The sequence below is a fragment of the Stegodyphus dumicola genome, chromosome 7, assembly GCF_044657685.1.
Source record: "Stegodyphus dumicola isolate Sdum_Otavi_A_Nest chromosome 7, ASM4465768v1".
In the NCBI taxonomy this organism is placed as follows: domain Eukaryota; kingdom Metazoa; phylum Arthropoda; class Arachnida; order Araneae; family Eresidae; genus Stegodyphus; species Stegodyphus dumicola.
Window position 1 is genome coordinate 180,274,237 of NC_140774.1, and position 16,602 is coordinate 180,290,838.

General features: G+C 30.9%; 1 protein-coding gene across 1 annotated transcript in view; it reads right to left on the minus strand.

The window, feature by feature from the left end:
* The window catches only part of LOC118187708 (ras-specific guanine nucleotide-releasing factor 2-like), a 302,120-nt gene that overhangs the window by 207,167 nt on the left and 78,351 nt on the right, over positions 1-16,602 (minus strand). The window contains exons 7-8 of the mRNA XM_085821450.1: positions 13,683-13,762; positions 4,626-4,819 (exon numbers count right to left, since the gene is read on the minus strand). Of these exons, the coding sequence (XP_085677576.1) occupies positions 4,626-4,819; positions 13,683-13,762 (274 nt within the window). The remainder of the gene's footprint in view (positions 1-4,625; positions 4,820-13,682; positions 13,763-16,602) is intronic.

The window sequence follows — 16,602 nt, forward strand, 5'->3', positions numbered from 1 at the left end:
ACATAATGTTTCTACAGTGGCGCCCGAACTAAAAAAGGTGGTGGATGATGATTCTCCACCACCAGGATTTGGCCACGGGGTCCCCTAATGCTTAGTCGCCCTTTAAAAAGGGGAGTATATAAGGTATATCTTCCCCCTTCTTAGCATGCCCTGTGGTGTAATGGTCAGAAACGCTGAGTGCGTATTCGAGAGGTCCGAAGTTCAAGTCCCGGCGAAGGCATTCCATATTTTTCATGTCTCCTGCTTCAAAATAACCTAATGCCTCTACAGTTTCTTTGTTTAAATATATCGAAAAGATAAGATTTGTAGTTTAACGGTTATACTTACTGCGCATATGTACACTTTCAACTATGTCCTTACCCGGCCTTTATTTTGCCAACCGTTGGTCGTAGGCTTGTACTTGCAATTACAAAAGTATTTTAAATGAAGCAAATATTCATATTTTGGCATTTTTGAATTTAAGACATCAATTTTGTAAAATTTATCAAATATTCTTTCTATTCCTATTCTTATACTCAGCAAAATTTTGTACTCGTTATAAAAAGCAAAACAAAAAATATTTGAGTTTCGTACGATAAACTTTGACAGAGAAATTTGATATTAAAACTGCATATCATATTAGAAACCTGTAAACAAACTGAAGAGCAATATATTTGCATGTGTGCATAACCATATAAAATATCAATTTAGAAAAAAGTTTTTGATGTTAAGAGGTTAATTACTGAGCATTTCTTTGCAAAATATTGTGAAAAACAGTAATCAATATATTTTTTAAATGAAGATCTTATTCACAAAAACTTACAGAAAACATTTTCTAGAAAACACTGGCAGCTTCAGTAATGGCCTTTAATCAATATTCAGTATAATATTATATTTATAGTTTAATTAATGTTTTGTACAATATCAACATTGTGAATCTAAAGTAATATTTAAAACTTCATGAGAATATTAATGACGTATTTTCACGCTTTGAAAACTTATAAATTACTTATGTGAAAATTCTTTTGACGTAGCTAATGTAATAATGTTATAAATTAAAGACGCCGGTAAACCACCACAGCATTTCACTGAATGGCATTTAAGGGAAGTAAAATAAACCTCAAATTATTCCAATTTATTTATTAACCGATTTCTCAATTCAAATTCAAAATGAAGTCAAAATTCTCAAAATTTGAAATTAAATACCTCGATCATATTGCGCCTTTCGGGAATCACATTCATTTGCTTTATTTTTTGCAACGAGTACAAAATTTTCGTAAGTATAAATATAGGTTACCAGACGAATAAATGTACAAAAGTGTATTTCGTAATTTTTACAAAATATATATCTTTAAATTAAAAAATGCCAAAATATGAATATTTGAGTTTCGTACTGAATATCTGTATTTGAATATTTGAGTTGAAAATGTATATCTACTACAAAAGTTGCGAAAATAAAGACTAAGTTTTTGTAGACACCCTGCGTATCAAACCTTCATTATAAATATAATAACATTTCACAATATATCTAGAAATTTCTTGCATTTTTATCTCATAGAAAAATTATCTACCTTTTTAAGCAAAGATTTTTTAAAACTATATCAAGTAGCGTATGGTAATATATCAGAACAAATATCATAATCACTTAGTGATATATGATAAATATAGTAATATATCATATAATGTAATATATTATAATTCATATAGTAATATATCATAACATATAGTAATGCGTCGTATCATATAGTAATACATCATACATATCGTAATCTATCATAATGCATACATATAGTAATATATCATAATACAAGATAGTCCTCGAAAAAAAAAACAGTCCGCCTTCGACGATAACATGACGAGGTGAATACCATCTTTCTGACGCAATATCATGGAGGTAGGAAGTTAGTTCTCACCTCCTTGCGCAATATGCGCAGAAGGAGTGAATACGAAGGCGTAATAAATGTGGAATATTACCCTTTTTTGCGGACGCTGCCAGACAAATGGACATCCAGCAGACAGAGAAGATTTCCTGCAAAGATCTTGGAACCGATATTGCAGGCGATCTACGTTTTCGTGGAGCAACCCTGAGCAACATATTTTACGCTTAATTTCATATGTTTCAAAGAGGCATTCGGTGGTTTATCTAAATTAAATAATGCAATTCAATAAAATTCGTTTAATATTCATTATACATAATGTTACAGCGTTCCGTTTTTATAACAGGGAAAATGGTTCCAGATTTAAAAGTGTGATTGTATTGAAAGTGAGAGTAAAAACGCATATAAATAATATTAAAAAGCAAGGGCTCTCTAAAGATAAAATCGTCTTATCAATACAAATACTCTACATACTTCTTAAAAGCTTTTGTTTTGTTCTGATGTATTCTCATTCAAATATTTTAAAATTTTAAATTATTTTAATTATTTTATCTAAATCTAATTTTCTTCGTTTTCCTTTTCATTCAGATATTTTTCAGAAACGTAGCTCTGGTGATAATTCTTTCGGATGTTCTTTGTCAAAGACCAAAGAATTTTCAGCTGTTTAATTTCTATGAGTTTTGTTTTATTTTGTACATTACAGTTAGTAAATTTGTTAATGTGAGAAGATTATATTTCTATGTAATTCATATCTTTCTTGCTTATTTTATAATTTTTTCAGCATTTTGTGCGATATTAATGATAATTATTAATTAATTTTCCTTTCTATATATGTATCAAATCATATCTCCCATGTATGTCTCGCCCACCAGCAGCCGAGCGGTAAAGCCACTGAACACTGGTAGTTCAATCCGAGGCTCGAATTCCGGAGATCGGGTTGGCTGTATAGGCATTTTCGTGGTTTTCCTCATTTGTACAGTATATACGAACCTACGGAGAATACCTGCGGCAAAAAGCAGACAAAAACTAAGATAGAGTAGGTGATCAGACTATGCTTAGCAAAGTACTAAAAAATTCTCCCCCCTCCCTTGAAAAGTGTATCTTCGCATCATAATTTTAATAGCAGATTAAAATACTACAACAACTGAAAATAAATACTAGAAAAATAGCTCACCCCATAGAATAGTAACAGCAAAACTGTAAGAGCAAAACTATTGTAATATAAGCATATTATTATCCAGTTTGTATGTACTTGATAAAAATAATATTGTAAAGCAGTTTAAAATGACATTAAAAATCCAGTCAATGTGTAAATGAATTACAAGTTTACTTTGATTATCTCAGTAAAAGTAAAGTAAATATGAATTCAGATAATGTTTAAATGTTCCCATAACTGTCATGTAGCTATCACATGTAACTTGTACGAGACAATATTTGTGATTAACATATCTATGCTTATACACAGGCCTTGTATGCCCATGTAATAATTATATTTATATTTTTATACGGAAGAAATAATCCCTTCTGCCAGGATGACTATTAACACTGTAAGACTTTTACAACAAAGTCAGGTCAGTGGTTTTCTCAGGCGGCGCTCAGTATATATGAACCAGTTCGCCTTAGAAAGTCCTCCACGAAGGCATCCCTTCTCTTAGGCAAATAGCTTTCGAGTTCTTTGTCACAATCAGATAAACTAAACCAAATCATACCAATTACATGTATGTTTCATAAAATAGTTTTCTAAGATATATTTACTTTTTTCGACTAGTATCTATTGGATTTTCTGTTTTTTATGAAATGAAATTTATAATCATTTGCGGGACTTCAAAGGTCCTTACTTTGACTACTATTTGGATAATACTTTGATTTTCAAGATTTCAAATTATTCAGAACTCTCAAGAAAAGCATTATTTAGAGATCCCGTCATTTAAATAGATTTTGAGAAAATTCTGATATCATTGAAAGTTGCAGTACATCGAATTGTAGTATAACAAGGAGATATTGTTCTTAAGTGTTTTGCGAATACTATTTCAGCCTAAATTACCATTTCGCTTGTAAAAGTTTGTTACTTTAACTCCAAATCATCGTTTCAAAAAGGAAAACCTTTGTTATGATTTCCATATGAACAGTGAACCCAAAACGCTTACATTCATTAAATATTGTGCATGGTAACTAACATCTTCAGAAGTCAGCTCTTATGTCAAATGATATAAAGAAAAGGAAGAAAAAATTCTAATATTTCGGGCTTGTGCAATATAAAAGCTCAAAAAGTAGAATCTCCAGTTAGCTCTTAGAAAACTAATTCTGGAAAACCTTCTCGTTTTGCAAAGGAAGAAATTCCTTGTTTCAGGTAATTTACTTTTCTTGAAAGGTTTTAAATACCTTTTATATTAATTATAAAATTTTCCAACAGTTTGGAAACATACGGAATAAGAGCTTTCAATGTGCTGCTTACCTACTATGCAAAGAACAAGGGCTGTAGTATTTTTGCTACAAATCCGGATGCTACACATAATGAGCAATAACTTATTTTCAAACATGACGTGTGATTAATATGTGAATTAACATTAAATTCCCGCTGTTTCTGTTTTTATTTTATTTAATTTTTCCTTGGGTCATTCACAATCTATGAACAAATGCAAACAAATTATAAATTTCATATACTATATCCACAAAGTCCATAACAGAGGGTTAAAAATAAGACACCAGCATTTAGTTATTAATAATCTGCATTATAGTAAGAAATATTGAAATAAGCATAGAGTTTACCTGATGCATTGGATAAGTGAGAAAGGTTTCAAGAGTTCTTCCTTGAAGGCTTGACTTTTCTTCCAATCGTCGAAGGATGGCGACGAACTTTTCCCTCTGCTTGCATTCTGCCAGGACCTGTAGACTGTAGTGGTGATTTCTCACGTACTCCTGATAGATGGTCAGCATGGGCAGCAACATGTCGAACAGATCTCCTGGGGCAAAGGGCAGCGAGGGCACTAAGTTAAGGTAATCGGAATCATATACATCTACTTGCGAGCCATCATGCACTAAATGAGCCAGATACTGTTGCAGGAGTACTCAGTATTAGAACACTGTTTGCGTTATTTTCTGTTTATGGACTAAAAATGATTGTTTGAAATGGGATACAAACATGTAAGCTACCACAAAAAAGAATGGTTAGATTATCGAGCTCTTTGAGTTTAAACTGGATATTTTGGACCAGCAATAGGACAACTAGGAAAAGAATTTTTTAAAAAGAAGCAAAACGAACAACATTTAAATGACTAAAATAGTTCAAGTTACAGCCTGAAAATTCTTTATTGAGGAATTCGAGTGATAGATTCTTATAAAAGAATGCGACAAGAACAAAGCAATGATAAAATGCGATTGAGTAAAAATATCAAAAGATGAATTGTTGAAGATTTTTCGCATTCTCCACCCCCACTTCATGCATTTATCTTGCTGGAAGAACTACTTATGATATAAGAAACTTGTGTTGTATGAACTAAAATTTTCTAATGCTAGCACGTGCAGCAAATGTTGAAAGAGCTGTGGTACAAATCCATGCAAAATCATAGCTGGGTTTTCACATTCTTGTTGCGGAAATCCTCAACATCTCTATAGCAGTGCCCTAAAGTTTTGTAGATGATAATTCATCACCATTAAGTTTTAGTCGACTGGATGTGTTTATCCCTGGTCTCATTTTAAGTTTAATAACATATAAGGAATTATCGCATCAAGTTTTAGTCGACAGGATTTTATGTTTTTCACTAGTCTCCATTTAAGTTTAATAAAATGTAAGAAGTTATTGCATTATAATGTTTATGTTCTCTTGTTGTAAGTATCTAGCTGGCACAGGAAGATCCGTAATTTTAATTTCTATCCTGGCGAAGATTTAATTTCTGCTGCAAAAAGCCTGATAAATCATACCAGATTTTCTTGAAATAGGGATGAGAAGGAGCGCTGTTAAAGAAATTAAAGTCAGCATATGCTAAGTTAATTATATGAATTATGTTTTAAGTTATAAGATTAAGTATAAGTTAGAGAGCCTTCGTGGTGTAGTGGTCTGCAAGCTCAGCGCGTAATTGAGAGGTCCGCGGCTCGATTCCCGGCGAAGGCTTTGCATAATTTTCATCTTGCCTGCTTCCAAAAAATACCTAATGTCTCTACAAGGTTACTAATATAATTTTATTAAAGTCCATTCTATTCTGTTTTTTTAATCTTATATTAAAATACGCAAGAACGCACTCCACATGGATGTATAAAATGAGGAAATTAAGGAAACAAGTAATATTGAGGATTTGAGAGCGATTTTGAATACCTTGCGTATTCAGATGGTAACCCTTCTGGCCGGAAAACTTATCAGAGAGGTAGAGAGGTAGGCACCTTCTTTATAGGTGAGTTATAGGTGTTTGATTATACAATGTAATGTGTAACTGATGAGGAAATCAGCTTGTAAAAATTAGTAGCTAATTTTTGTATGCTTTCATAGGTCCATCTTCAATTTTGTATATTTCTAGCATCCGAAAAAGAATTTTTGCATACTTTTACTGCATTAATACAAGAAAGGCTTTTACAAATGGGATCCAGAATGAGTAAACATTTTAAAAATTATCATTTCAGCGAAATTACAACAGACACTAATGTATTTATATAGAAATCTGTTTTATGTTGAATTTTTATTGCAATTAAGTCGACCAGATGACATTATATGATAAAATCCTGAATATATATCTTGGATTTACACACATCGACTTTAAGGTAAGTCAGTGTAATGGAAATCTGTTATGAAACAATATTATTTCTAAGCGTTGGATTTTGTAAGACTTATGTATTTGAAGCTCTGCTCCATTATATAGCTCTCTGGTACGGCCGTATATACAACTGTAGCATCACTTGATAATGTATCTCACTTGCTTTCAACAATTTGTAAAAATGTAGTAATAACTTGTGAAGATAAACAATTGTCAATACAAATGCTATTTCTCTAATTAACTAGATTACCGCGTACAAATAGTAGGCTGAATTGGACGCCAATTGTGTCCAGCTCAGATGCAAAAGAATGTGTTCAATCTTAATGATTGTAATTGGTAAGGATGGGATGCGTGGAATTGGAAACAAGAACATTTTCCTATCTTCGATTGTAATGATGCGCTGAGGAATGGTACATTCAAACTAGTTCTAAAAGAGTGTTTTTCTAGAGAAAGTTGCTTTACTTCAGATGTTACAGTGACAGGAGCCATGATGCTAAGAATTATTATAAGAGCATGGCAGACTACAGAAATCAAAGAAGAAGATAAAAGAGAATTTAAAATTTAAGAAAATATTGAAAATATACCAGCATTAAATGTCTGGTACGTCAGAATCAGTTTAAAGAAACCGTTAGTAAAATGTGAATGAATTTTAATTACCCTCATACCATTGCTGAGTACACCTGCAATACAGTGAAGAACGAACATGCCAAAAGTACAGGCTCTAAGCTGCACATATGCTCATCTAATGAAGCCCATAACAGTTTCGCTACAAAAGAAGCTATTCTACGTCTCCACTGCTACAGCAAGAGCTCACATGCACAGCAACTGACAACACATAATCCACATGTCCTGTTCTACCACATAAAAGTATGTAATTTAATATGGACATATGTCAGACAAACAGATAAGTCTCTCATAGTTAATATCAATCATCTGCCAAAAATAATAGTTTTATTATATGTGAATGGAATACCGCCTTTGAGATTTTGTTTACTTTGCCAATCGAATTGTTCTTATGATTATACAAATACTGTGCTCGCGTCTGGTGCTTGTGCCAGACATGCCTTGTACAGCAGCTCTGTCTAGTGCACTAGAAGCAAGTACAGACCTGAATAAACCCATTTCATATCATAAAATATATCTTATTTCCAAGAAAAGTAGATCTCAGTTTTTATAATATAAAAAGAAAAGAGTTAGATTATCAATAATATTAAGAGATCACTTATAAATGAAAGAGTTTCTTTTAATACTATATTATTTTTCCACCTTGAGCTGAGAAACAAATTTAAGTTATTTTAATTTTCGTCGTGATTGGAAAAAAGATTTTCGACAGTAGTGGCAAGCATTCAAGTAATAACTGCCAGAAATATTAAATAAATAGTACAAAATTGTGTTACTCAAGGAAAAAAACTGCTTAGTATTATAAATGATCAAATAATAAGGAGAGGACTGACGATTAGGATGATTTGTGGTTTGATTCCTAACGAATCAGACAAGTCATCTTTAAAATTGAAAAATTTGTTTAACCTTTTCCTTCTTCTTGTTATTATGACATATACAGGGTGCATCAGAACAGCGATAACAAACTTTCAGGAGAGATACAGTACACCTAGACGATGGGAAATCCCTTAGGAATGCATGATCGGAAACGCTTTCCTGGCGCGGCAGGGACAACACAAAAGTCAAGAAAGAAAGGACACCATCGGGGTGAGAAAACATGTTTATTATTCGGAGTACAAGAAAAAAAAATTAAAAACAACATAAAGAGACAGCAAAAATCGTCAAAGAAGGTACACGCAATTACAACCTTGGGCGTCTCCTATGCGATCTTCCATTCGTGAGGCAGATCTTCCATGCGCCAGAGAACTTTGCGTTTTGTATCGTCACGACCGCGCCAGGAAAGCGTCTCCGACCATGCATTGCCAAGTGATTTCCCATCGTCTAGGTGTACTCTCTCTTGAAAGTTTGTCACCGCTGTACTGTTATACCCTGTATATGATATAGGATCTCTGCTAGTCACTTCTGGTACTGCATTTAAGTCATGTCAAGGAAACGCATAAGCATGCTCAAGTATTTCCTGCAGGTAAAGCAAAAGGGAATTTATACGCCTAGAGAATTTCGGAATCAATCATAGCATGTACTACATGGGGATTGTTGGAAAAAGGGAAGCTTATCATTATTTTCTTTGAATATACTAGCTGTGGACTTCTAAATGCAAAATTTCCAAAAATAAATTAGAAAATTTTACGAAAACAATTGGTGCAGTACGAGTGGAAGAGATCTAGAAGGATAAAATAAAATTTTTCATATGACCTTCAGAGAGAAAAATTTAAATAGTAAAATAGACATTAGATTTTCAGTTAGAAAACTTGTAGAGTTGCGCGCCTCCAACCTGCACGCAACAAAGTGGTGACTGCTGAAATTGGAAATTAGACAGAGTCTTGCGAAGAGTTTAAGTCCCTTTTTATTCAACTTAAGAAATTACAATTGCGTGCTCTTGACGCTCACAAACTACGCCGACCCGGCGGTAAAATAAAAATAAGAACTTGAAAAGAAATAATAACAAGACTCTAACTACGAGGCTCTCTAAACGTAACTAACCTCACCGCGTTTTACACTATCGCTGCTAATTCAGCAAACTTTGAATATCACGTTGAACGATTAACAATTCTCCGAGGCAAGCACACAGGCCGACACGCGGGGTTCTTCAACTTCTGACTAACTACTTCCGCGCTCGTGAAGTAAGAATAGCACATCTCGAACTCGTTTCCTTTCTATTTAACTCAGAATACTTCCGCTGATAATTTGAATCCTTGCGCGTTCTACTAAAATTTACATACTCTGGCATTGGCAGTTCCAGGGAAAAGTAAGGCTTGACAGGAAAGATAGTTTAAACTTAAAATAAATGTTAGTTAAAATAAATATAAACCCTACAAACTCAAGCTCTTTTGCAAACCAAATTCAAGATGATTTTCAATCTGAATCAAGTCATTTTTCAATGGTCATTACCAACGGATATATTAGTAATCAAATTTAAGAAGCAACACAAATTACCAGAGGATAAAGTCAAGTCGTAAAATTAATTTTATTTGCCTTAACGCGCAAGCCATTTGCATAACGGCACAATGCATTAAAAATCATGGAATAATTTTTTATTAGGTCTCCTAAAATAAAACCACATAATAAAAGTTTTTGTTTTTTACTGTATAAAATAAAAAAAAGGAATTATTAATTTACTCGCATAAAACAAGAAAAGTTCATTTCTATTCAACTAAGACATTATGTGCACATTTTTGATATAATGTATCAAAATAGTAAACGTCCTCACTGATTTATTGATTGAATAAATATAATCATTTACATTTATAAGCTCACAAGGATGTCTTGAGTATGAAATTTCATGTCGTATACAAGCATCTTCAAACGACGTGTTTAAAACGTCACGTAATTGAGCAAAAATACGCTGCTGTCTAGAATTATCTATTTATACAGATATATATAAATATTAATATTTCGTGAGGTAACCAATTAATCAATTTTTTCCTTCAAAGTGCGTGAACAAAAAGCCAAATTCAGTTGCATTTAAATTAATTTGTTTGTAGGCAAATAATGGCTTAACTTCATTCAAAGATGAACCAAGTACTTTACACAAAACAACTCTTCTCTTGAACTTCCAAATTTGAGTTTATATCCGTTGAAATAACAAGGCCGTGTTATGGGTTTCTAGACTTTTTGCGTATTCCAGTGTAATATTTGGTGATTTTCGAACACTTATTTATTAAAAAGATTAAAGTCCTGTAATAATAGTAATAAGTTATTATATTCGCAATATCAATGATAGCATTGTATGTCTTATAGCGAGTGCTATCTGATATAATAATGCGGATGTCTTCATTTGTGTTTCGAAGTAACTAGCTCTAAGAGAGCGAGAAGTTGAATAGCTAAGTAAGACAAATGCCCTAAACTGATTGGTTGATCGAAGTGTGAATTATGGAGAATGCAGCAGTTGGAAAGGTAGCGGAAAGCTTCTTTCAAACCATGGTAAAGTTTGAAGGAATATTCCAAAACTGTGGTGATTCGAGATTTAATTTTAATCTTTATCGAAAACAGCTTTTTATGGATCATTAGCATTAATCGTTAAAAAGAATCTTAGATTCTCGCCCTATTGGAAGTAAGACAATAAACTATGGAAGTGTAATACAGCTGTTTGTTTTAAGCTGACTGTCTGTGCCTTCCAGAATTTTTGATATTTCTGTTAGGAAAATAGGATAAGATCGTAGACGAGAAACCAATGCTTTTCAAGATCACTATTATTACTGATTGCATAAGGTAACAGGAATTTGACTGCTAGGCAGTTGAGCTTAGAGTTTGCAGGTTCCTACAGAAAAGTTTGCATATCCGCAGACTGTATGCAAGACGCATAAAGAAAAAAGTCTTTATGGCAGAATATTAATAATTTGCGCTTGGCTTATGATTTTAACATCAGGGTAAAAGAAAGGAAACGAAAAATGGTTTCAGATATTATCGAAGCTAGATTCTGCAATAAAAGGCCAGTATGTTCTTTAGTGATGAACCAAGATTCAATTTATTATCTTATTCTAAGCGCATGTAATATTTTCGCCAGCTGGGGGTGAATAAGTTTTATATCAGAACTATATAATAATCCCATCAGTATTAGAAGATGTGATACTTAAGGTTTTGCTGATGTGATGTAAGAAAGGAATGGTGATCAGTGGATATATCTCTTTGCATAGGATGTAACAGAGGAGCTGTGTCTGCAAAAATATCGAAACAAAGCTTAAGTATCTGGTTTTCTGTTTACATATGATAACGCATATTCAAATCAAGCAAGGCTGGCTGATTTTATTCTTGAAACCGAAGGTTTTGAGTGAAGAAACATATCAGCCAAATGTCCCGATTTCAATCCAATAGAAAAATTTTCGGAACACTTAAAGAAACTACGAAGCTGTTGTTGCACGTTGAAATTCGTCTTTTAGATAAACGAATGGCTTGAAAATCATTTCTGAGGAGGGCGTAACTTACACTACCTTAAATTATTCCCTACAATGAGTGTTTGAAATTACATTGTAATATATCTGCACAAAATATGAGAAATCTCATTTTATAATAATGACAGAAGTTTTCATTCCTTTTTATTTTAAATTTGATCCATGTTATTTCAATATTGTTTATTTCATAGTACAATTGTGTATCATTAGTATTCAGTTAAGCTTTCTTTAATTAGCTATTTATATTTAATGATGTTATGTATCACTTCAAATAAATTTATTGTTTCATTAAACAGGTTTTAAAAGACCATTTTGTGCAAGCATAAAAAATTTTGGTTACCAGCATTTTTTTGCTGTTTCAAGAAAATGGATCATGTGCTCTTTCCTCTTGAAATGCATAGTGAAATAAAAACAAAAATGTAAGACGTCATTTATGCAAAAACCAATAATTCGATAATGAATTTTGGCAATTACTTTCAAGTTCTTGCTGTTACTTACGAGTGAAAAGCAATTTTAAGTAATTGGATTTGCAGTAATAATTTATTTGCCCACAAATGTCTAAATAGATAAAATATATTAAATGTAATAACTGTAATAAATGCTGGTAAAAATGTATTTAAGAAAGGCAAATTTTGCATCATAATTAAAATATAAGAATAAGAACCAATAAATATTTGTTAACATTACTAATGAGTGGTAGGAGGACCACAAGCGGTACTCCTTTCATGCATTTGCCAATAATATACTCTTCTTCTTATTGTTATGCAAATACACAAAATGCTGAACGCAATGCTATGTGAAACGCAATTTGTACATTCCTGAGGTTCATATTTCAGAAACTTCTTCATCTGATTCTGTAATCTTAGCACTGGAAAAAATTTTGAAGACTAATAGAGGTAAATATCCCTAAATATTATGATAATATGCGTCTAAAATTCATATAATATAATAATTCATATAATATAATGCGTCTAAAATTCATTTTATTGAAGTAAATATTATTATTTATTTCTTATGGTATATATACTGCAATCATATTTTTTGACAAATATAAATTAATAGTAAATGAAGTTTTTTAAATGTTTAAAAATTTGAACAATGTTTAAAAACCATTTTCAGACTTTCCTATATTTTACATTCCATTTTAGCTTTGAGGAATGAAATGCAAAAATTTCATAGTTGTAGGAGTTTGTTTTGTTTAATTTTTAAATATAATTTAAAAAAGTAAAGATTTACTTTTAAAAGCAACTTTATTTAAAGGATTAAAAGGAATTATAATTAATTGCAAGGGTCGTAATAAATTTGTGTAACTATCATGTTTGAATATTGCTTCTTCAAATCACAAAGAATGAAAAAAAGAAACACAAATTAGATCTCTAAAATTGTTGGGCATAAAGATGAGGTTTTCGCCAAAGCAGGTAAGATTGTATATTACATAAAGACAATTTTAATTTGAGTCTTTAAATCATAATACCTAATAATCTTCTGTTAGCAATCTTTAGAAAAGTTTATGATGTCGTTAACATTCGCATGTTTATAATGTAATTAACTTATGAGGATACATATAAAGTAATTAATTTATGAGGCATATTAGTTCAGTATAAAATTCTCTCTAAGAAAATTGTGAATATGAGAATTTGCTTCCATTTGATCTGGGGATGTTTGAAATTTAAATATATTTTTATTTATATTTAATAAATGAAAAAAAGAAATGACATTGGAAAATGACAAGAAAATTAAAGGGGGGAGCACGAAGTATGCAAATTTTAATATTCGTTTCTGTATCTTCGTTAATTAAAAATATATCTTTTGGCTAAAACTGTTCTTAAAGGAAAGAACATATGTGTGAATGGAATATAAATGAAAAGGAACATTTCTATTAACTCTGTGTTGGAACTGTAGATAAAAAATAACATAATGTGAAGACTTTCTAATTCTAGCAACTTATCCAACAAACACCGACATTTAGAACAGTTGTAATGTTGTTCACTAATGTAATTAAAAAGGCAAAATCCTTATGCAATACATATGGTGGGGTAAATAAAATATTTCGACTTAGGTGAATTACTCACCTAAAACTAAGGTCGGCCAGCTCTCCATCCTCGCTGTTAGCCCTTTGATGAAAATCTGATGCAGAAACATCACAGTTTCGCTGCAAAATAGAAACGTCAAAATACATTAAATTTCCTTACTGATTAGGATGGTCAGAATTTTCGTATAAAACATTACATGACTTCAAAGTTAAATACAGTTAAACCAATTAAAAAAACAATCTTTGCAATTCAAATTAGACTTTCTACGCAAAAATAATCAATTCGGCCTGCGGGAAAGAAGGCAGATTTGTCGGTGCGCAAAACTGAAAATTTTCTTTTGATCCCGCTCTGCAAAAAGACAACGAAGATACAGAAACTAACATAATCCACTATTCTGCTAAGTTTAAAATATAAACAAATATGACTGCTATGGTGAAAAAATTAGGCTTAGCCGCATTTGAGCAACATTTAAATTGTTGATAATTCTACAACTATTGCATGCAGATTAACTAAAGAATTGAAACATTAACCGAAAGATAGGAACAAAATAATTAAATCATTTTTAAAGCAAAAAAGGCGCAATTTACCAATAGATAAGAATGTAAAAGAACTGTGCTCACGGAGCCGAGTAACAGAATGGGTATATATACATATATACACTTTTGGTGAGGCCGATTGCAACCAAAAAACATGCTACATGCTATAAAATCCTATATATAAAATTTCAACGTCCTGAGGCTACTCGGGTTTGAGTTATGAGAGATACATACATGCATACATACGTACGTACGTGTACGTACAGACGTCAGGAAAAAAATCTCTTCGGAAAAACTCCTTTTTTTGGGAAAAGGAGTCCTTTATTCTGTTCTTACGTAGAGATGTCACGGAAAAACATCGTTAAATTGCATTCAGTAGCGGTCGAAATGGTTATTTTCGTTGAAATATGACGCCGAAATTTTTCGCGACTACAATAATTCCTTTACTTTGTACAAGAAAGTAAAAAGAGACAGCTAAATAAAATATATTTCAAATTCATTTATCTGCCTTTCGACAATGGAGTTATACTACTTTCAGAAATGTATAATATAATGAAGTAATAATCAAAGAAAAAATAATAATTAAATTAAAAATTGGTGGCTAACAGGAAAAACTTAAACCAAAATTGAAATAAAAACAAAAACAAAAAAAAAAAACTCATCAAAATAATATTATAGTAATATAACAAATAATTTAAATCCTGTGGTCTTTATCAAGAAGAAGCCAACGGATTGCAACAAACCCAAGTTTCTAAATTAGATACTTGGATAACTATAAAACAAATTCATGAATATATTAAAAAGTAAGCGCAAATAAAAAACAGATTTAAATTAATTTAAAACAATAACGCATTTTCTCATAATATAAATAAAGAATGCTATAAATAAAATTTGAAATTTCTTAAATTTTTTTTAATTGGGTATCAAGATTTAAGCTGCTCCAGAATGACCTAAACAAGTAATAATGCATAAAAATTAAATAATGTAAAATTAAAATACTTTAAATTAGATACAAGGAAAGCAAATGGGCAAGATGAAAGAAGTCGGTAAATTAATATTCAATTATAATAAATGCAAAACTGAAAAATGTGGTAAAATCGCTAAATAACTTTGGTAAAATAAATGTTATTAGCTTTAAAGTTTAAGGAAACGAAACCAAATTATTAACTACCTATCTTTTACTAACTTAGTACCCCACGTTACTCTTTATTTATTTATACTTCATAATAGATAAATCGTTGTAAAATTAAAATTATTAAAATTTTGATTTTAATAATTTTAATTTTTTAGAAAATTTGATAGAAATTTTTTTAGAAATTTTTAAAAGTCGATTGAAATTTCTAAAATAAAATATTAACTACCTATCTCTTACTAATTTGGTACCCCAAGTTACTCTTTATTTATTTATACTCCATAATAGATAAATCGTGGTTTCCATTAAAATTTCGGAAACTATTTTGACTTTTGTTCAAATTTAAAATTAGTTGTCTTGTTTTCAGCAATATTACATTTTATTGTGTAATGAAATTATAATATACATTTTCTTTTAAGTCGAGACATATCATATCCTGATGAATGTTTTTTAGCAACTTTTCTTAATTTTCAATTTTTTAATGAAAAATGAAAATTAAAAATTAATTTCCAGTTTAATTGTTTGGTTACAATTCATTCTCTAATTCGACCAAATAAATTTTAAAAATATATCTATGTTGATGATTCTTTTGGCTTCTTCTTGACTTCTTTCCACTTTGTAATTTTAATTTGTTTCTGCCTGATATTTGATTTCGACATTTATTACTTCGTGCTGTTTCTTTTTTTGTAATTTCATCTTGTTAAACAGCTTACCATATTTGGTACATTTTTTTATCATTTTCATTCCTTTATCTCGTTTTCTCTCTATATACGACATATATATTCGAGTATATAAATATAAATATATAATGTGGTATGATCTTAAATATTTCTACTTTAATTAAACTTAGGAGATAATATAATCAATTAATCAATATTGTTTAGGAAATAAATTATTATTAGAATATAAATATATATACATATATGTAGAAATTGACCAAAAGTTAAATAATCGGCTTAACAATAAATCAGAAAAATATATAGTTTGATTATAGTTATTAGGGATGCTTTCTTAGAGTTGGCAACAAGAATTAAAATTCAAAGCTAGATGTAAGATGTCAGCAGTTTTCTATTAGTAATTAGTATTTTGTATTTTGTGTGTGGTATGTGTATTTGCTGTGTGTTCAGTTCCATTAAAATGTTTTTGTGATCAAGAAGCCCCATAGATTTAACTTATGCCGTTCACACATGGACTCCACACATATATATATATATAACATATATGTATGTATATAAATTTATATAAACACACACATATATATATTCTTTAGCTTTTCTCTGCATGCTATTTA